Source organism: Balaenoptera acutorostrata, chromosome 8, assembly GCF_949987535.1.
Source record: "Balaenoptera acutorostrata chromosome 8, mBalAcu1.1, whole genome shotgun sequence".
In the NCBI taxonomy this organism is placed as follows: domain Eukaryota; kingdom Metazoa; phylum Chordata; class Mammalia; order Artiodactyla; family Balaenopteridae; genus Balaenoptera; species Balaenoptera acutorostrata.
The window spans coordinates 99,271,279-99,292,732 of record NC_080071.1 but is presented as its reverse complement, the minus strand read 5'-3'; the positions used below and the strand labels follow the sequence as shown (position 1 = coordinate 99,292,732).

The 21,454-nt window shown below is 42.6% G+C and overlaps 1 protein-coding gene across 8 annotated transcripts in view; it reads right to left on the bottom strand.

The window, feature by feature from the left end:
* The window catches only part of OCA2 (OCA2 melanosomal transmembrane protein), a 281,194-nt gene that overhangs the window by 97,880 nt on the left and 161,860 nt on the right, over window positions 1-21,454 (bottom strand). For 7 of the 8 annotated variants that reach the window (XM_007182886.3, XM_007182888.3, XM_028166716.2 and 4 more), the window contains 4 exons: window positions 19,255-19,387; window positions 10,355-10,502; window positions 7,906-7,963; window positions 5,370-5,478 (listed from right to left, as the gene is read on the bottom strand). In XM_007182886.3, coding sequence (XP_007182948.2) covers window positions 5,370-5,478; window positions 7,906-7,963; window positions 10,355-10,502; window positions 19,255-19,387 — 448 coding nt within the window. Of the gene's footprint in view, window positions 1-5,369; window positions 5,479-7,905; window positions 7,964-10,354; window positions 10,503-13,418; window positions 13,513-19,254; window positions 19,388-21,454 lie in introns of all 8 variants that reach the window. The other variant, XM_057550707.1, reaches the window with a different exon arrangement.

Genomic DNA, 21,454 nt, shown 5'->3' with positions numbered 1-21,454 from the left:
AGTGGGAAGCAGCCACATAGCACAGGGAGATCAGCTCGGTGCTTTGTGACCACCTAGAGGGGTGGGATGGGGAGGGTGGGAGGGGGGAGATGCAAGAGGGAAGAGATATGGGAACATATGTATATGTATAACTGATTCACTTTGGTATAAAGCAGAAACTAACACACCATTGTAAAGCAATTATACTTCAATAAAGATGTTTAAAAAATTAAAAAAATTAAAAATTTTTTTAAAAATTAAAAAATGAGTTACTGGACTCCCATCACTCTGTCACAATGCAACCATTGCTATGTCCCAGAGCCCTCCCAAGCACCATGCCCTGTCCCTTTCCCATCCCATATAAGAAAGACATTTGCCCTGTTTTCTCTCGCTCAGCACACTGAAAGTATACATACTCTGCCCAGTCAGCAGATGACTTACAGGTTCCCTGGCTATAAAAACAGACAAGCAACCCATGCTCATTGTCGACTTTCCCTGACTACTGGGAAGTCAGCCCGCTGTTCTTGCAGTGACCCTTCTCTTTAATAAACCCTATCTTCCTTACATTCTGCCTTGTGTATGGAAATTATTTTCCAACCCACGCTCGGACCACGACATTTTGGTGGTCTGTATGGGGATATCTCTTGGGGGGATCTCCTCCCCTACCTCCTTTCCTCCCCCACCTCCTCTCCTCATTTCTTAGGACCCTCTGTGAACAGGCAAGTTGCAGTGGAAGCAACAGAGGACTCTGGCCAGGGCCACACCCTGGTGTGTTCCAAAGGCTCCACGGCTCACTTCACCCCAATAACTGCCGCCCAGAACGGGTGAGGGTCCCTCTGTCTTCCTACTGAGGACTAAGCCAATTGATATTGTGTGGGCACGCGTCAGGCACTTAAAAGCCATTAGGGTGCCTGCCACTTGAAGACTCCTGTGAAAGGATAAGGGAGTCACGGAACAGATCAGGTTGTTAGAGCGTCTGCCCCCAGCCAGACAACTTCCATGCACTGTGAGACACAAATTGGTTCAAGCAAAACACTGAGCCCCCTCCCCTTGGCCGCCGCCTCCCTAGCAGGACTATGAGGCGGATTCCTCAGCCTGTCTTCTATGTTACTTTCACCTTTTTCTCGGTCCGGATTGACTTACGGGGTTGACTTACAGGAGCTCAGGCTGCATCTGAGCCATCCCAGGAGTGCCTTTTCATGTTTCAGGGAATCACCAAATGGTGAGTCACCCGGCGGGTCCCGGGAATCTCTCTCTCTTTCATTGCCCGAGTTGCATGGTGCCTTAGTCGCACTGTTTGTGCCTCAGTCGCATGGTTTGTGCCTTAGTCACATGCTCAGGGGTCACCTCTCACGGTCAGACACGACTGTTGGGACTGTCGGCCTATTTTGTGCATTAGTCACATGGAGAGATCACTGCGACAAAGAGGACGCCTTTCTGTCAGCTGGTGACTCTCAGTATCCCCATTTATGGCATATAGGCTAAGAATGGGTTCTGGTACGTCTCGGGGGCCTCCCTCAGACTCACCCCTCGGCCGTATCCTCAGGAACTGGAAAAAAATTTGACCCTGAAAATCACAAAAAGAAGAGGCTCATTTTCTTTTGTAACACGGCTTGGCCCCACTATAAACTGGGGGACCAAGAAAAATGGCCTCTTAATGGCATACTAAATTATAACATGATCCTCCAACTTGATCTCTTTTGCCGGAAACAAGGAAAGGACTCAGAGGTTCCTTATGTCCAGACCTTTATGGCCCTTAGTTAGAATCCCAATCTGAGGGACTCATGCCACATGTGTCTTTCTGTTGCTGCCTTATCCCCCTGACGCCCTCTGTCTCCCTCTCCATCAGATCTCCTAGACGATCCTCTACTCGACCTTTCCTGTCCCCCACCCCATCAACCCCCTTTGCTTCAGCACCCACCCCACCTCAACCCACAGCTGCCCAACAGCCACCCCCTTATCAGGGCGAAAGCCCCCCCTCCCCTCCCCACACAAGATCGAGGACTGCCCAACACAAGGAAACAGATTCTAATATGCTTCCCTTAAGGGAAGTAGTAAATGGAGACATGGGCACTATTAGAGTCCACGTTCCCTTTCCCATGTCTGACATTTCCCAAATTCAAAACAAGTTAGGTTCCTTCAGTCTGGATCCCATCACTTTTATTAAGGAATTTCAGGCCTTCACTATAGCCTCTGACCTGACCTGTCAAGACATTCATGTAGTCCTGACCACTTCTACTCATGAAGAGAAAAACAGGATACGAGCATTAGCCCAAGCTTGGGCAGACGAGGCACAGCTCTGTTTCCAAAACCTGGATGGATGGAGACCTGTTTTGGGCTGGCTAAATGACTCTCTTTGTAACTACACCCTCAATTTTAATCAGACTAGCCTGGAGTGGAACCCCTGGTCAGAGGAAAATAAATATGATGTACAAGAAGCTAATTTCACTTTGTGTTGGGGAAATTCAAGGAAAAATGAGACTAAGAAATATATTAATGAAAACCATATCCCCACAAACAGCTCGGCCCTGGGAACTAAATATGTGGGGATCGGTGTGACCACCGGACACTTAGTTTAACCTACCGGCAAGATTCTCCTCCAAAATATAATATAATTCAGCTAATATTCAGAAATTTGTTATGCCAATTCCCCCCGTCACACTCATAATCAGTCAGAGCCTGGATTCTCCCCTTTATGTACAGATGATTACTTCCTCGGAGTTTGGTCTTCCCAATCTAATCCTAGGCCATGGGACCCCAGTCTATTTCCAGAGGAAAACTCCCAAAAGGTCAGGGCCTGGCTCTGGGGACCCACAACGGGGGTATCTTTGAGGGGCACTGGATTTTCATTTCTGTGCAGTAACGGGGTCTATCTGGATCTTCCCACACTTTGAAGGGGCTCCTGCGCAATTAGTGCTGTGGTCTCAGAGGCGACCATTACAAAGGATTTAGCTTCCTCAGGAGGCATTCCCAGCCTTGGGTCCTTCCTCAAAGAGGCCTTAAGACCTGTCTGGGAGAGACAAAAATAAACCACTGACTGGACATGCTTACGATAACCCAATTCTTGATAGGCCCAAAATAATACATAGTGTCTTTAGAGGGCTCTTTTGGTTTGCAGGCATACCCCTATTAGAGAGGAGTGTTCTCAATCTCACCATCATGGACCAGGAATCTTGGAAGGCTACAGTAGCAGCCATTGAGGAAAAGCAGTCAGCCCTAGGCTCTCTGGCCGAGGTGGTTTTACCAAATAGGAGGGTCCTTAATGTTATAACAGCTGAGGCAAGGGGTGTCTGTGCCCTACTAAATCAAATATGTTGCTTAATACCTCTGGCCAGATTGAAGAAAACCTTCAGATTCTAAAGAAAAACATCAAATTAATAGAAGATTTAAAAGAGAGAGCAGGACAGGGCCCCAGCTGGCTTTCTAGCCTCCTCTCCTTTGTGGGGATCCAGATATGGACATGGTTATTGCCCTTGTTGGGACCATTAATCCTGATAGCCTTTGTTTTGTTGTTTGGCCCCTGCATTATTAACACATTATCTAAGTTCATCTCCCAACAGGTTCAAAAGATTCAATTCCAGATGGTGCTACAACAAGGGTAACAGCCAGTTGGCACACGGACTACATTGGAACAAGCCTTCTTAACATCCCCTGGACTCTCATCTTTCTCCGTGAATACACCTTGACAGAGCAGGCATCAGGAACCCAGGGTCCTTACGATGCCCCCACCCAGCAGGAAGCAGCCAGAGAGATTGTTGGCTATTCTCCTTACAAAAAGGGTTCCCGAACGCCTGAGAAGGCGCTAGGCAGGTAGGTAGACATGAGCAGGGATCCAGTAGGGCCAAAGAATTGGCCCTTTAAATAAAGAGAGGGGGAAATGTGGTGTGCTCCAAGGACAAAGAACAAGATAAACTCAAAGGGCCAATATTGCCAGAACAAAGAGTTACAGGACTCCCATCACTCTGTCACAATGCGACCATTGCTATGTCCCAGAGCCCTCCCAAGCACCATGCCCTGTCCCTTTCCCATCCCATATAAAGAAAGACATTTGCCCTGTTTTTCTCTCGCTCAGCACACTGAAAGTATACGCACTCTGCCCAGTCAGCAGATGATTTACAGGTTCCCTGGCTATAAAAACAGACAAGCAACCCATGCTCATTGTCGACTTTCCCTGACTACCAGGAAGTCAGCGCACTGTTCTTGCAGTGACCCTTCTCTTTAATAAACCCTATCTTCCTTACATTCTGCCTTGTGTCTGGAAATTCTTTTCCAACCCGCGCTTGGACCATGACAAAATAATCTGTGAACACCCAAGAGAATTAGCTAATGGAACCCATCTGCCCACAAAATACCAGTTTTGTTGTACTTTAATCTTTAGAGATATAAAGATTCCTAGTGGTAGCCAAGAACTAAAGGAGCAATGCTGTGGTTCGAATAACTAAGCCTTCCCATGTTATCCGTCTATTTTACACAGTTAAGAAGCTTTGCTTTCTACAGAAGTTATATTCTTCAAATGTTGCAGTAAGTCAACTTTTTATAAAAACATCTTAACAGAGCTCACTTTTGAAGGAAAACCATAGGTAAAGATTTTGTTTAAAGAAAATACTCCTTGACACTTCCTCAAATTTAACTTTATATCTATACTTTCATGTGAGGTGGGTTTTGGAAGTGGTTTTATTTTGTTTTAAATAATGACACCAATAGAGATAACTATTAAATCAACTAGAAAGATCTAAGAAACATGGAAAATGTTGATGGAGAGTAGAAGAATGCCAGGGTAAACAAGATATCTGGTGAACTCTTTCTGCAAGATGGCCATGTGTCAGGTGGGGATGGGCCATGCAACTTAGACCTTGGGAAAGTACAAAGTGAGAGCCATAAGACTGTGAAAGCAAGAGAAGAGAAATCCATGGGGGCAGGTGGGGGAATGGAGTTCTCTTGCATAGGGAAAATGGTTGCACCATTGGGTAAGGAGAAGGACCAGCGTAGACTTCTTGTAATTCTCTGGCCCTTTCACTAACGTCTCTCATCTAATCGTCAGGTCGGGTTGCACAAACTGCAGGACTGTGGCCTTGCTGATATGACCTCTTATCTCTTCTAGAGTTGTTTCTCAGGTAACAGTTTGAAGATCTGATTATTAAGTATGATAGAGATGATGCTACCCACCCTGTTCTCTATACCTTCTAATGTTAAACCTGGAGGGGCTGAGGACCCATGGCACTGAGATGTATCTCTCTCTCTCCCTCTCCGTCCTCCTCACCCTCTCCTCCAGAAAACTATCCCTCTCAGCCCTCACCAGCATCTGGGAACAAGCTTTGAAACTTTCCCTTCCAGACAATGATGTCACTTGAAAAGTCTATCAACAAAACTACCCCAAAAATTAGACTCACCAATATCAAGATGAACACCAGGGACAAATGAATTGAGAAAGAACATGATGATAACAAATCCCAACACTGTCAGGCATTTGGCGAGCAGAATCTTGTCTGATATCCTGTGCTGTGAGAGAGGAAAACACAACTCATTTACTCAGTGTAATCTGATTTCTGCAATGTGTCCACAATCCTACGTGATTTGAATCACTACAATTTTCTCCTTATGATGAAAAATATATCATCTTGAACTTGAAAGATAAGATCATGTGTTACAAGGAAAACTGTACAGATTCAAGATTACAACATTCAAAATCTTGAAATCAAAATCTATGAAAAATAAACATAAAAAATTTAAAATATAGTACAATCCTTTTATATGACACCTGACTAAATACATTTTCAATATGACACAGAGATGCTAAGCTGTTCCCAGCCCCACTGCCAGCATTAGATAAGATAAAGCCATTGGGGAGCCAACACATTAACCTCCAGGGACCTGGCCCTTCAAGACACATGCATTTCCACAGGTACTGTGTGCTCACAGCCTTTTAGTTTAACTTTCCCTCTATTATGCAAATCTCTGCTCATGTGGTACTGAGGTTAAAATGTTCTTGCAATAACAGGACTTCTGCTGAATGCACTTAGCAGCCCCCTAGTCACCAGATGACACATATGGGATCCTGCCCCAGGCATTCAGGGGGTGAGGGGAGGTACTCTGCAGCACCTTTATTAACCTTGGAATTGCAGACCTCCTTCCAGTGGGCCTGAGCCACAGGGCAAGATAGGGCAAGGTCCCCAAAGGGTGCTGTGCTGTGCGGGACTGGGGCAGGGAGTGAGGTCCCAAGAAGCACACACATCTAACTAGGTCCCTGTGTGAATCACACTCCACGGTGTGAACCAACAACTGCACTATGTCCTTTCCTCAGTGTGGTCCCACCAGCACCTCTGTCTGTTAGTCTATGCCTAGGATATCCAGGTCTAGATGTAAATATAGATAAGGCTATATAACTAATAGATCTAGGTATAGGTATGGGTAGATATAGACAGAGCTATGGGTAAGATATGGGTGTAGATAAAGATATAGATGTAGACATAGAGATAGATGTAGACATAGATAAGGGTATAGACAGGGGTATAGACATGGACATGGACATAGACACAGACATGAGTATGGGTGTAGGTATAGGTAGAGTTAGAGATAGGTTTTCTCTCTTGATTTCTCTGGTCATGCAGTTAAAGCTGATGCCATAAAAACCACAAGCATACCCCTCTGTGTCACAGTGACTCTGGCAGCAGCCCCTGGTCCCCTGCTCACAGGCCGTGGGGGCTGCCTTGGGAGCTCCTATCTTCCTTCCCCACCCACTGCCAAGACTTGGCCGGCCCCCACTCATCTTCCCCTTCCCCTGCCCCCACCAAGGAAGGCAATTTTGCTAGATGAGTCTGTGATGGAGAATCAGGAAGAAAAGGGCATGGCACCTCCCTGGGCCAGGTTAACCACAGAAACTGGGTATTACCATGGCCGACTCCAGGATTGGAAATGGAGAGAGCAGGGAGGTCAAAGAATATTCCAGTGTCGCTCGGCTGGTATAAGATGATCGAAGTTTGTACTTTGTTATTTTGAGGTGTCTGTCAAATTTTATCCTTTGGTTATCTGAGGTCATCAAAGTGAGAAGTCTGAGAAACAATGCGGGGGTAGTGCCCAGCTCCCCGGTCCTTGTCCACCAGGTACACAGAGAGGTACACAGTCTCATCCCTAATTTACAGACAGAACTACTAGAAAAGGTGGGCAGGGTCTGTTTAGGCCTGAGGCCAGAAAAATGTCATAGCCATACCCGTCTTCCCTAACCCTGACCATCTGAGTGGGACAGATGCTGGGAGGACAGACTCAAAGAATATGTTACCTACCGGGTCCCAATGTCTAAATTTCCTTTAGCGAAGGACAAAATGTTCCTATCATAATTAGAGAGTGGGTATTCAACCTCTCCCGAGGAAAGAAACTACCCGGATTTGAAATTTCATGAAGATATAAATGACTTCTAGCAGATCTTGAGATGGGAGAGGGGCACTATGTGTCCTCAGGTGGGCTGAGAAATTCCACCAAGGTGGGAAAGTGAGCAAAAGAGCCCAAAATGAGTTTTGCCTCCCAAAGTCAGAGCCGTACAACAGAAGACATACACTCCATCTCTGCCCAAAAAGGTGTTCCATCTCAAGCAGCACGCCTCCCTTGTCTTGGCCTCCATCTCCTCACCCGCACAATGGGAACCACAGACTTGCCTTTCAGGGTCAGGGGGAGTTGAGAGCCGGCCAACCACAGAAAACGCTGCCCTATCTTAAAAGGAACATAAAAAGTTTACCTTTTAAATTCCTGGACAAAATAAGCCTACCATGTCTGGAAAATTATCTTTCCCATTAATTCCTGGAAATAATTTATGTCTTGTGTACAACTACAGGAATAAAAGAAAGATGACTTTCAGTTGCAACTTCACATGAAGCAAGGAAAAGGAATCTACTCTGTTCTTCAAGAAATCCCTGAGAAAAGAAACCACAATACCTTTCTTTGTAGCTCCTGGATATTGGTCTCCCAATTTTTATCTTCCTGTGAGATCTGTCTAAAAGAGAAAAGGGCAGACATCATTTTCCTGGTGGCATCGAGCAGTGAGGCCAGCAAGGTGGCATTCGGCAGTGGCACACAGCATGGTCCCCTGGACTGGATGCTGTCCACAGTGTGACGCCAGGTGCGGCCACAGAATGGGGCAGGCCTCGTGGTGTAAGGAGCCGGGTAGAACTGGGTTCATGAATTGGAAAAGATGCTCACTCTAGATTCCCAATGAAAAGTAATACATGAAATGACCGGACTGTTCAATGAGGCATGTGCGAGCATAGCACAGGAAACGTCAGAAGAACACTGGCCAGAATGTCAACAGGGGAATGAGACAGTAAGCCACCTTGGTTTTCCTCTTTTTACTTCTTAATTTTCTGAATTTTTTTTCAAAATGAGGATGTGTTATATTTATAATTTAATTAAAGGAAAAAACAGTAAAAGAAATGCCACTTGCTTTAGTGGTGATTTTTATCAATTGGAAATCTACTTTGAAGCACTTAGGTCTTCTTCCTTCCCCCTCTGGTCATGGTACCCGCCCATCTCTATTTCCATTTCAGTCACCTCTATTTGTTCCAACTTGCCTTTCTTTTTTAACCTTTCCTATCAACTCATCTTTTCTTTTCTGCTTTATTTCCTCCCTCATCAGTTAGGAAAACGAAGCTGTGTGGTGGAGAATTTAGTCTTCATGAGCACGCACGTGTCATAGTGTCAATGGAGGTCGACCACACAGCCAGTACAGACCCTAAAGGAAATCACAGCAGACTCAAGTGAATGGTTCTAAGGACAATTTTTTAAAATAAAATGTAGAAACAAGACCTGAAGAGTTAGCACATGCCTTAGATCACCCTCATTCCTATCTGCTTCCAGTGACTGTGTGGCCTTACAAAGCCGCTGCCCTCTCTGGGCCTCAGTTTCCCTTTCTGTGATCAAAACAGGATGAGTTGATGGAAACTTGGTGAATTCTTCACATTTTAACCCTGAGATACACTGACTGTGTCTTAACATCCATACCAGATGGAACACATTGAAACTTGAAGGCCAGTAGATTAAATACATTCAGGGCAATTTACTCCTGCATCTTTAATTTACAAAGTTTTTCCTTTTAAGATCCATGCCTGTTGTTGAAGTTGGCCACTCTGTCCCCAGCCTGCAACTCAGGGCCTTCCAGTAGCCTGGGGACACCAGGTCCTGCTTCTCCAGTGTCACAAGATACAGGTAGGTCCTGAGATGAGATGGAGCTGAGGACGCTGAGACAGTGCTTCACACTGGGCTGCATCTCTAGACAAAGTGAGTCTCTACATACTCGCCTGTGGCCTTCTCCCCCCACTCTCAGACCAGGCTGCAGCCACACTAGACGGCCCTCAGAGGTTGGCACTGGCACTGCACCCAGCTCCTGTCCTCAGTCTGCTTGCCTGCTCTCTGGGAACACAGGGCTGGCCTCAGCAAACTGCAACAGGTAAGATCATTCTCACTACCTTCACAAGGACTCACATTTCCCCTTGCCATGACAGACTTCTCATCTCCACCCAGTTCTCAACCCTACTGCAGGAATGCTTCCACATCCCTGAGGAGTGAGCAGGCTCTCGCTCTTTCTGTCAGTACTTCCAGCGTAAAGACAGGTTGGAACTCAGCACCTCATCCGAGTGGGGAGGAAAAACTCAGCACCTCACTGTTACTGTTAGGTCTCAGCTTTGATTAAAAACAAACTCAAGGGACTTCTCTGGTGGTCCAGTGGTTAAGATTCATGCTTCCAATGCAGGGGGCCCTGGTTCAATCCCTAGTCAGGGAACTAATTTCCCACATGCCTTAAGGTGGCCAAAAAAAAAAAAAAAAAAAAACTCCAAGAAATGAATTGAGCAGGACTTAGGTATTCTTCGAGCTCCTGGCAAATCAACTACTGGGAGAGTATTTTGTTAGATTAGTTTGTTATATTAATTGTTTTTTATTTTTATTATGCAACGTGTTAGGTGTGAAGTGTGACAGGCAGTAGTTGAGTGTGAACTCAATCCCTGGCATCACTCTTTCCTAGGTGCATAACCCTGGGCAAGTTGCTCAAATTCTCTGAGCCTCAGTTTTCTCATCCTTAAGCTGGGGCTAATATCAGCACACATTCCAGAGAGCTAAGTGAGGGTTAAGTAAAATACTGCACCATAACAGGCTTAACACAGTGTATGGCCCCCCAAACTTACTTAGTAGCATGCAGCTAGTGTTACTCTTTCGCAGTACCATGGGGTACTCTTCACAATCACTTTAGCTCACATTTTGCACATGACATTTGGACAGTCTTAGGGTGGTCATAAATAGGTTGTTGATACAATCCAACCATTGAGTATAACTGGTAAAGATAAGAACCACTGCTGTAAACCAAGAGTGGTCTGAGCAGGGCCTGGCTTGATACCTGTGGAAGCTGTGCAGCCTTCGGGCCAGCAAGCGCTCCAGCGCCAGCACCTTCCCCAGGAGCAGACCTCGAACTGCTGTCTCCTCACGGCTGGCTGGGCTGATGCGCTGTGCAGTAAGGCGCCAGACATGGATCTCATGCTTCAGTTCTGCAGGAAAGGAAAGCCGAGGCTTCATTCTCCCGCAATCTCAGATGTCAGCACCTACTCCCCTCAGCACCCTCCAAGAACAGAAAACACACACCCGTGATGCAGATCTCCAAGGGTCAAACCAAAGCAGTGGCTTCTTAGCTTTCATGTTATTATGAGAGAACCAGAAGACAAAGCTGACTTTTAAAAATTACAGTAGATGCAAAGATAATTTCAACTCTTTGGGTGAAGAATAAACTCTTGAATAGGCATATCAAAGCTAGCACCCAACAAACTTTTTCCCTCCCAAGAAATTACTTCTTGGAGCCAGTAGTTCAGATCTCAGTTCAAAATCCAGACATTGCCCAATCTTTGAAACAGATCTAGTACACATTGGAAATACAATTGTAGTAGGTGGTGCCTGGTCTCCCCAGTAAGGCATTTGGTAATAGTAGGAGATGGGGAGAGCCCTCCCTCCTGACCAGGCCCCCAAGTTGAGCTTGCGTCTATGAAAGGACACAAAGGAGAGAAATGTAGACAACTTTATGCACTTCTGAAATTAACAGAATGAGGCAAATTTTCACCCATCAATGAATTTAAACCCCTTCTGATAGAGAAGAGAAAAATGAATTGTCAATTCGTTGGCGCCTAAAATACTAGACTATCTTATGAAATTTTACTTTTAACCTCTAGTTTACTGTTAAAGATACTACATAAATTTCTCGAAATATCCACTAAAAGAATATAAGGAAGCACAGTATTTTCATGAGTCACCTCTCATGTACAATGCACTATACTACTTATCTTAAAAATTCAAGATGAAATTAAAAGAACACACACTTTCAAGCAGGATTAGAGCAGTTGACAATAGCTCAGAGCAGAGTCAAGGCAGGGCAATTCTCCCAAGACCTGTGAAGCAGTGCACAAGTCTGGGTTCAATGACAAGGAAAATGCCACCGTGGTTTTCTCTAAAGGGTCAGCCTTTCAAAGATGAAAACTTTTTAGAATGAAGATAAGTAAAGTGCTTCCATTCAGTACATATTGATTCTTTGTAGCTTGCTAAAACAGAAGAAACTTGGGTATAATCTGAAAGCCTCTACAGAGAAACAGATCCATAATTCCCTCAATAAACATAATTCACACCTCCATAATTCACACCTCATTAAACAACCTGTGAGGTTATGATAATATAAAAAGGAGGAGGCGGAGGAAGAGGATAAAAACATATGAACTAGGCTTCTGAAATGCTGAACACACACACACACACACAAATGCCGCACTGGGACAGGAATGGAGGGGGGAAGGTGGTGCAGCAGCTTCAGAGAAGGTGCAGACAGTGTCATTATTTCGTCCAAAGCTCTGAACTTCATTATATAGTGGATATCATTCAAAGCCCTCCCTAAAGTATCAGAGACTTTCTAGCCATTCTTTCAAGCCATACTAGTGACTGCCACTCTCTCAAGCAGCTGACCAACTTTGAGGAGCTACACGGGAGTGTTGCTCAGCTCAGCTCCCAGGCCAGCCTATGGGAGCCTCCCCACCTCTGTGTTTGGAGAAGCAGAAACTGTGAATCTGACCTTCCAGGTCCCCAGGGCTCCTTTCCACAGGTGTCTTCTCCAGCGTCACCCTCAGCCCCTCATGCACACCCAGAGCCTAGGTGTCTTCTAGCCCATCAAATCAAACAGGACGGGCTAATCTCCTCAGATCAACCCATGGGTTAATGCTCAAGTAGTGCACTTTCATTTTTCTAGTTGTGGATGAAATAAATATATCATCAATCATGGGAAATTTTGGTTGAGAGCGATTTTGTCCAGGAGAAGGGAGCTCACTGCTTGCACCCAGAGCTCAGTTTAACCAAGCATCCACTCCTTGGCTCCCAGGCTTCCTCTGCACCTCCTCTGCCATTTCCCCACCCTGTCTCTGCTGAGCTCTAAGACTGTGAACTCAATCAGCTACTTGATATTGCCCTCTGAACCTTGTGCTACAAGATTCACAGATAAATATTCCATCTTCCCCCACAGAACTCTCTCTTCCCTCACTATCTTAGTTCTTATATGACATCATTAATCTTCCAGGTATATGAACCTGAAATGTCATTTTGGTCTTATCAATGTCATTCTCCTCTACATTTCTGCACTGAACATGCAATAGGTGTCAGACACCATGCTAGATGTTAAAGGAGAAGAATAAATTGACAAGTTATAAGACAGGCCTCCAACAAGCTAGACAGAGAAATAAGATACATCATAAATGAACATGAGCTAAGGCAGTACTAGGCCACAAGAGCAGTTCAGGATATGATGGTGTGGGTCTTGCAGGATCCACTTGTTCCTGACTCAGGTCACCAGCTTATCCAGGCTTCATCTCCTCACATTTGCCAATTCTGATTGCTGCTCCTCAGTAACCTTTGACTGAAGCCACTTCCTGACAACCCAACCCTGGTTAATCATAAAACACTGTTTGCCCTATCTATCTATCTATCTATCATCTATAGAAACTGTCTATATATCTATTTATCTATCTATAGATAAATACAGTGAGATAGATATATAGAAACAAGGAATCTATGTTCCTATTTATCTATCTTCTACCTATCTAGGCTGATCCATCTAAGAAAACAGATGATAGATAGATAGATAGATAGATAGATAGATAGATAGATAGATGATAGATAGCTTCCTTCTTTCAAATAGCCCATTGTTCCCCATGACCTGCAAAGATCTTTAGGGAAGACTCAAGATCCTCAAATGGTGAGCTCTGATCCCACTGTATAAGTTTTAGCTCTTGCTTTTAGCCCTGACAAGGACACATCATCAGATGTCTCATCTCTACCTCTCTGATTACCACCAGCCCCTATCTTTCCAAGCTTCTCAACCACCCTCTTGTGGCATTACTTGTGGTTGCCATATACATGTTACAAACAGGCAAAGACATTACCATGTGGGATGTGTTCTCTCACAGGAGGTGGTGGCTGCCAGGAGCCTAGAGGAGGGTCACCTGGTTCTAATTCAGGAGTCTCAGGGGAAGACACCTAGGCCAGGAGTTGAGAAATGGAATTATACTACTGTAAGATTCTTATACTTTATGTTAAGTGGTATAATATCACTTGAAGTTAGTGATATAATTATAACTAAAATCACAATTAGAAAATGTGACATGATGATACACTTAAATTCAACCATATCACTAATCAAGTTAAATTTCAATGATCTAAACATATCAATTAAAAGACAGATTATTAGATTGGATAAAAAAGCAAGACCCAACTATAAGCTATTTGCAAGAAATGCACTTTAAATATAAAGACACAAAAAGGTTAAAAGTAAAAGGATGATAAAAATATACCACACTAACAGTAGTAAAGAGAAAGCTGGAATTGTTACATTAAGATCAAATTAGTTTTCAGAGCAATAATATTACTATGGATAGGGGAGGGTACTTCATAATGATAAAGGTGTTAATTCTTCAAGAGGACATAATAACCCTAAATGTTTATGTACCTTAGTAACAAAATTTTGAAATATGTAAAGCAAAAAATCATAGAATTGCAAAGATAAATAGACAAATCCACAGTCTTAATCAGAGATTTCTATATCCACCTCTCAATAATTGATAGACAAGTGGACAGAAAATCAGCAAGAATATGGATGACCTGAATAACGTTATCAGTCAACTTGACCTAATTGTTCATATTGACATAACTCCAACCAACAACAGCAGAATACATATTCTTTTCTAGTGCAAATAGAATATTTATGAGAATAGGCCACATTCTACCATAAAAACAGGTTTCAATCCATTCAAAAGGATTCAAGTTTTACAAAATATATTCTCTGACCACTATGAAATTAAATTTGGTAACTGCAAAAATCCCCAAATTTGGTGTAGGTAAATACATCTAAAATATCCAAGTATCAAAGAAGAAATCAAAATGGAAATTAGAAAGTAATTTGAATTGAAAGGAAATAAAGCAAAACATATCAAAATTGGTGGGAGACCACTATTTAGAAGGAAATTTAGAGCACTAAATACCTATACTCAAAAATAAGATATATATAAAACCAATAACCTCAACCTTCGCATTAAGAAACTAGTAAAAGAAGAATAAATAAATAAACCCAAAGTAAGCAGGAGAAAATCAATAATAAATATCAGAGTATAAATCATTAAAAGAGAAAAAATGTAGAAAAAATCTATATAATCAAAAGCTGGTTGAGATCAATAACATTGATAAACCTCTAGACAGACCAATCAGAAAAAAATTGAAGACATAAATCCAATATCAGGAATGAGAGAGGTTCCTTTACCAAAAATTCTATGGCCATTACATAACCCTCCCAGACTTCAGACAATACTACAAAGCTACAGTAATCAAAACAGCATGATATTGGCACAGAAACAGACATATAGCTCAATGGAACAGAATAGAGAGCAGGAAATAAGGCCAAACACCTATGGTCAGTTCATCTACAACAAAAGAGGCAAGAATATACAATGGAGAAAAGACAGTCTCTTCAGCAAGTGGTGTTGGGAAAGCTGGACAGCCTCATGTAAATCAATGAAATTAGAACACTCCTTCACACCATACACAAAAATAAACTCAAAATGGTTTAAAGACCTAAATATAAGACATGACACCATAAACTCCTAGAAGAGAACATAGGTGAAACTTCTTGGACATAAATCATAGCAATACTTTCTTAAATCAGTTTACCAAGGAAAAGAAATAAAAGCAAAGATAAACAAATTGGACCTAACCAAACATAAAAGTTGTTGCACAGCAAAGGAAACTACCAACAAAATGAAAGACAACCTACAGAATGGGGGAAAATATTTGCAAATGATGCAACTGACAAGAGATATTAATCCAAAATATACAAACAGCTCATACAACCCAATATCAAAAAACAAACAACCCAATCAAAAAATTAGCAGAAGACCTAAATAGGTATTTCTCCAAAGAAGACACACAGATGGCCATCAGGCACATGAAATGATGCTCAGTATCACCAATTATTAGAGAAATGCAAATCAAAACTACAATGAGGTTCCACATCACACCAGTCAGAATGGCCATCATTAAAAAGTCTACAAATAATAAATGTTGGAGAGGGTGTGTAGAAAAGGGAACCGTCCTACACTGTTGGTGGGAATGTAAATTGGTGCAGCCACTATGGAGAACATTATGGAAGTTCCTTGAAAAACCAAAAATAAGGTTACCATATGATCCAGCAATTCCACGCTTGGGCACATATCCAGAAAAGATGAAAATTCTAATTCAAAAAGATACATGCACTCCAATGTTCACAGCAACACTGTTTACAATAACCAAGACATGGAAACAATCCAAGTGCCCATCAATAGATGATTGGTTGGAAGATGTGGTGTATATATACAATGGAATATTATTCATCCATAAAAAGAATGAAATATTGCCATTTGCAGCAACATGCAACATGGACGTAGAGAATATCATACTAAGTGAAGTAAGTCAAACAAAGAAAGACAAGTATTATAGGATATCACTTATACTTGGAATCTAAAAAATAACACAAATTAACCTATATACAAAACAGAAACAGACTCACAGACATAGAAAATAAACTTATGTTTACCAAAGGGGAAAAGGAAGGGGAGGCATAAATTAGGAGTATAGGATTAATGGATACAAAATATGATGCATAAAACAGATAAGCAACGAGGATTTACTGTATAACACAGGGAACTATACTCAATATCTTATAATAACCTAATAGAAAATAATCTGAAAAATATATATATATATAACTGAATCACTTTGTTGTACACCTAAAACTAACACAATATTGCAAATCAACTATACTTCAATTTAAGAAGTTCTATAGCCATTAAAAGGATAAAGAAAAACAATTATGAACAATTTTAGAATAATTCTTTCAACAACTGAGGTATGATGGACAAATTCCTTTAAAGACATAAACCACAAGTGAGCACTCAAGAAGAAATAGACAACCTTAATAGCTAGCCCTATATCTATTAAAGATTGAATATGTAGTTAAAAACTAGAAGGAAGGAAAGAAAGGAAGGGAGGGAGGGAGGGAGGTCCAAGCCTTTAAATATCCTGGCAAACATTTAAGGAAAAAAGTAGTAGCAATTTTACACCATCTCTTCCCAAAAACTGAAGAGGGTATACTTCTATATTCATCCTTTGAGGACAGCAAAAAGTAGACATTTCAAGAGAAGACACTACACACCAATATCCCTATTGTACAAAGATATAAAAATTCTATATAAAATATTAGGAAGAAGCAGCATGAGGTGATATTTGGTGACCAGAGGGGCAGACTCTGGTGATTATTTGTGCTTTTCAACAAATAAGTCAAATTCTCTCCCATTCTGATCACTTGGCAGGCTGACTCATCCCGGCCCCTGCAACTGGTGAGGCCTGGTGACAGTCAGGATGAACTGTGTCATTCAGTGGAGGAGTGGAACATGTGGTTCTCACTGTATGATGACCAGCAGCTCAGGGCTCTGAGAACTATTGACCAGGAAGGCACTGCCAGCCCACAGTGGGCATGAGGTCAAAGTGAGGAAGAGTCACTGAGATTTCAGGGTTACTTTTTACTGCAGCATAACCAAGCATCTGACAGATGCTCTGGACACACCAAAGACCTGCTGAACCCAAATCTCTGGGGTGGGGCTTAGTAATCTGTAGTTATACCAAGCACCCCAAAATTGGAGACCCCTATACCCAACAGTGGCTCAGAGTGATTGCTCTGGCTCTGCACAGCTCACCGTGTGCTGATTTACAGCCTGTCTTGGCATTGCCATAGGGTTTCAGCATTATCCATGTCCCAACCATACCCTCCCCCTTCCCTCGAAGTTTTCCTCAGCTCCTTACTCTGGAAAAGTGGAGGAGTCAATTACACAGATTTGTTTCTATACTTCCAAATCAGTATATCTAAATTAATCTCAAGATAAGACTCTCCAGAAGAGCTTATTCACAGCATAGATTTCCTGGGGGTGGCCCTGGTAACCTGTATATATAACAGTCATTCCCGAGTCATTCTGATCACCAGGGCAGTTGAGGGATGTTGGGGAGAGGGGCAGCTGTACCCACACAAGCTTCTAGAGACAGATTAGCCATTGTAATTGATTATAGTCTCCTTAGCTATCCATTGGTATGATCCTTTCCATTAGAAAACTAAACCTAAAAATTAAGTTACCCCACTTTACATATACTAGTTGATGATAAAACATTTTGAACACCTCTAACTGGTTGCTATGGGTTGAATAGTGTCCACCCAAAATTGATGTGTTGAAGTCCTAACCCCCAGTACATCAGAATGTGACCTTATTTGAAAATAGGGTCATTGCAGATGTAATTAGTTAAGGTGAGGTCATTAGAATGGCCCCAAATCCAAGATGACTGGTGTCCTTACAAATGGAGAAATGTGGACACAGACACACACAGGGAGAATGCCATGTGAACATGAATACAGCCATCTAAAAGCTAAGGAGACAGGCCTGGAACAGATCCTTCCTCAGAGCCAACCAATCCATGATTTTGGAATTCCAGCCTCCAGAACTATGAGGTAATAAGCCACAATAGGTGGCTTATTAACTTAACTTCTATGGAAATAAACCATCTTTTGTTTAAGCCACCCAGTCTGTGGTACTTTGCTGTAGCAGCCCTAGCAAATTAGTACACTGGTCAATGAGAAACGTGGATCAAGGTACCTCATTGCAAGAAGTATCTATTTTAAAATAAAAAGCAAACGTTGATTAAAATTTTCTTCAAAACAGAGAAGTAATGGAATCATTTGCAGTGGTCCCCTCTGTTACCAAGGCAACCTGCACAGTGTCTTGCACTGGGCCTGGCCAAGAAGAGGCTGGCTGTTTCCCAAATAGTCTATTGCTTCTAATCTATCCTGACCAGTAATGCTGTCAATAAAACATCTACTAAAATTTTAAGTGAGGAAAATGCAAAACCATAAGATGGCCACGAGCCCTATTCCTCCTGGCCACTGCCTTGTCAATATGATCTTGATTGACACAGTATTTTATCCCCTGTGCTGGATTATGTTACCTTTTTTTTTTTTAAACAACAGCTCCTGTTTATTTTTTTATTTTTATTTATTTATTTAATTTATGGCTGTGTTGGGTCTTCGTTTCTGTGTGAGGGCTTTCTCTAGTTGCGGCAAGCGGGGGCCACTCTTCATTGAGGTGCGCGGGCCTCTCACCATCGCGGCCTCTCTTGTTGCGGAGCACAGGCTCCAGACGCGCAGGCTCAGTAGTTGTGGCTCACGGGCCTAGTTGCTCCGTGGCATGTGGGATCCTCCCGGACCAGGGCTCGAACCCGTGTCCCTAGCATTGGCAGGCAGATTCTCAACCACTGTGCCACCAGAGAAGCCCTGTTGCCATTTTTGTAATCACATTTAGTTTCAAACTACAACATATTAGAACAGTACAGTCTATATGCTATGCTATTTGTATTGTATACACATGGTTTAATGCTGTCACGACATGCAAACTGTATACAGTGGACATTGCTTCCCACATTTCACTCTATAGAAAACTAAAGAGGCACGGCTCATGGATTTAAAGCCCCTGAAAGCACACTGCATGCCAGGAGGCAGACAGGGACATGCTAGTGTGCAGCATCCCAATGACTGATGCCTCCCTGATATTCTACAGGTGATTAACCTCCTACATTTTCGTGGCAACTTCTCCCGGAAAAAATAGTATTGTGGCAGTAAACTCTGAGGCTATATGAGGAGGTACTTCCACTCACCAACAATCTCACTGGGTTCCTTGTTATACAGCTTTTTGTTCCAGTAAAGTAGTCTGAGGAGTGGAAAGGAGAACAAGAGAACGAAGCAAATCCCAGCAAACATGTGTGCGGTGAACCCAGCGAAGTCCAGACCCTAGAAACAGGAAAGGAGAAGTGAAACCACAGATGGGCCTTCCAGCAGCACAGGTGCAGCCCCATGGCAGGGTCCAGGGAGGGCTGAGCTCAAGGGCCGTGGAACCTAGCACAAAGCCCACAGAACAGGTACTCTTCACCATGATTTTGAAAACATTCAGGATTTGTTTCTTTCACATTGAAAAACCAATTATTACCTGAATGACAAGCAAACTTGGGAGGAAACAAAAACAGGTCATCACATCTAATCCCAACCTTAGCTGTGTCTACTTCATCACTGGACTAACTCGTCCCCCAGGATCCAGTGAAACAGGACTGAGGGGGACAAAACATACAACTATCACTACTATAGAGAAAATAGATAACCAACAAGGACCTACTGTTATAGCACAGGGAACTATACTCAATAATTTGTAATAACCTATAAGGGAAAAGAATCTGAAAACAATAGATATATATGTAAGTATAACTGAATCACTTTGCTGTAGACCTGAAACTAACACAACGTTGTAAATGAACTATGCTTCAATTAAAAAAAAAAAGACTATGGGGCAATATTCTCCCATTTGAAGGTAAATTGGCTTTTAAAAATATTTCACTTAAGTCACTGCCATCAATTTGAAAGAGCACTGTCATGCCTGGAAAGCACTGTCCTCCACAGATCACCCAGTGGCCAGGACTGAAGCCCACCAGGGTGTCCCAACCAGCCTCAAGGGTCCTAGGCAGGAGCACTCTCCTTCCCCTCACACTTCCTTTGCCTGTCTGTGGGCTATTTTCCACGGTCAGCTGCTAAGAACATCTTTGTTGTTGGATGAAATCCCTGCTAGGTAAATTTGTTAGGGAATAAGTCACCAACAATATTGGTCAGTTTTGTCCTTTTGTTTACACTGTGCTTAAACCTTCAGCAAATACATGCCCTCTGAGCTCCTTGCAGGACAGATGAGGCTGCTGTCCCCACGAAGCAGGCTGTGAGAATCAGCTTCTTACTGGCAAGAACTCCAGGTCTTTTCTGTAGTGTTCATGGACTACTGATTCCACAAAAAGGGGTCAGAGGCACAATGACAAAGCATTGGGGGGTGACCCCCAGGCAGGAGGGACCATGGGGGTAGGGAGAGTAGGTCGAGGGGACATTAGTGACCACCTTGAGAGACCATGCCCTAGGCAGCAGTCAGGAAGACCACCTTCTACAGGCCTGAGCTGGAAGGAGTGATTTCAATTATATTATTTGTTGTTTATTAAAATTTACTTATTTGTCCCCCTCATTTCTGGAGAAACCACTTATAACATTGCTAAAGATACGACACAACTTAGAAGCCATTATCAGTAAGTTGTGTCAAAATTTAGGCTTGCCAGTGTGCAATGATCTGAAGTTCTTATTCTCTTGCAGTTTACCTGCACATCCAAAGGTTGCCCTCGAAAACAGCATATGAATAACATATGAGGTTATATGAGGTTAATCACATACAGACAGCAGGGAGACCTACGAAGATGTGGGACTCATGGCATGCTTTTAATTGCCATATAAGAATTCACCGCTTTTCTGGTAGTTCTTCAACAAGGATATTACCTTGGACTTTGTGTTTATCTATAGAATGCATGCCCCAAATACCTGGTTTATAAAAGGTCCAAGACAATTTTAGGGGCCCCTGTAAATCATTTAGTTTCTTCTAAAAACAGAAACAAAACAGAAAACCTTTTGAGTCAAAGAAGATGGCTTAAAATATAATATTAATATAATATTAACGTATTTTTCTGTATATGAATTCAGTCACGAATGTAATGTAAATATAATTGTAATTAATATTACAAGTAATGTAATAACATAATTAATGTAAATGTAATTAATATTTTGTGGAGGGAGGAGTGCATGAAGGCAGAAGTACTTACATCCTGAGTAATTCTGGGTCCCTTTGGGACACAATACAGGTATCCCCCACTTTTTCAGATTTCGCTTTATGCCACTTTGCTTTTACAAAAGACCTACATTAGCACCTGTTTTCGCTAAGAAAGAAATCTGAGGAGGATTTTCACTTTTATGAAGACAGGTGATTGCTCTTTTAACTTTATG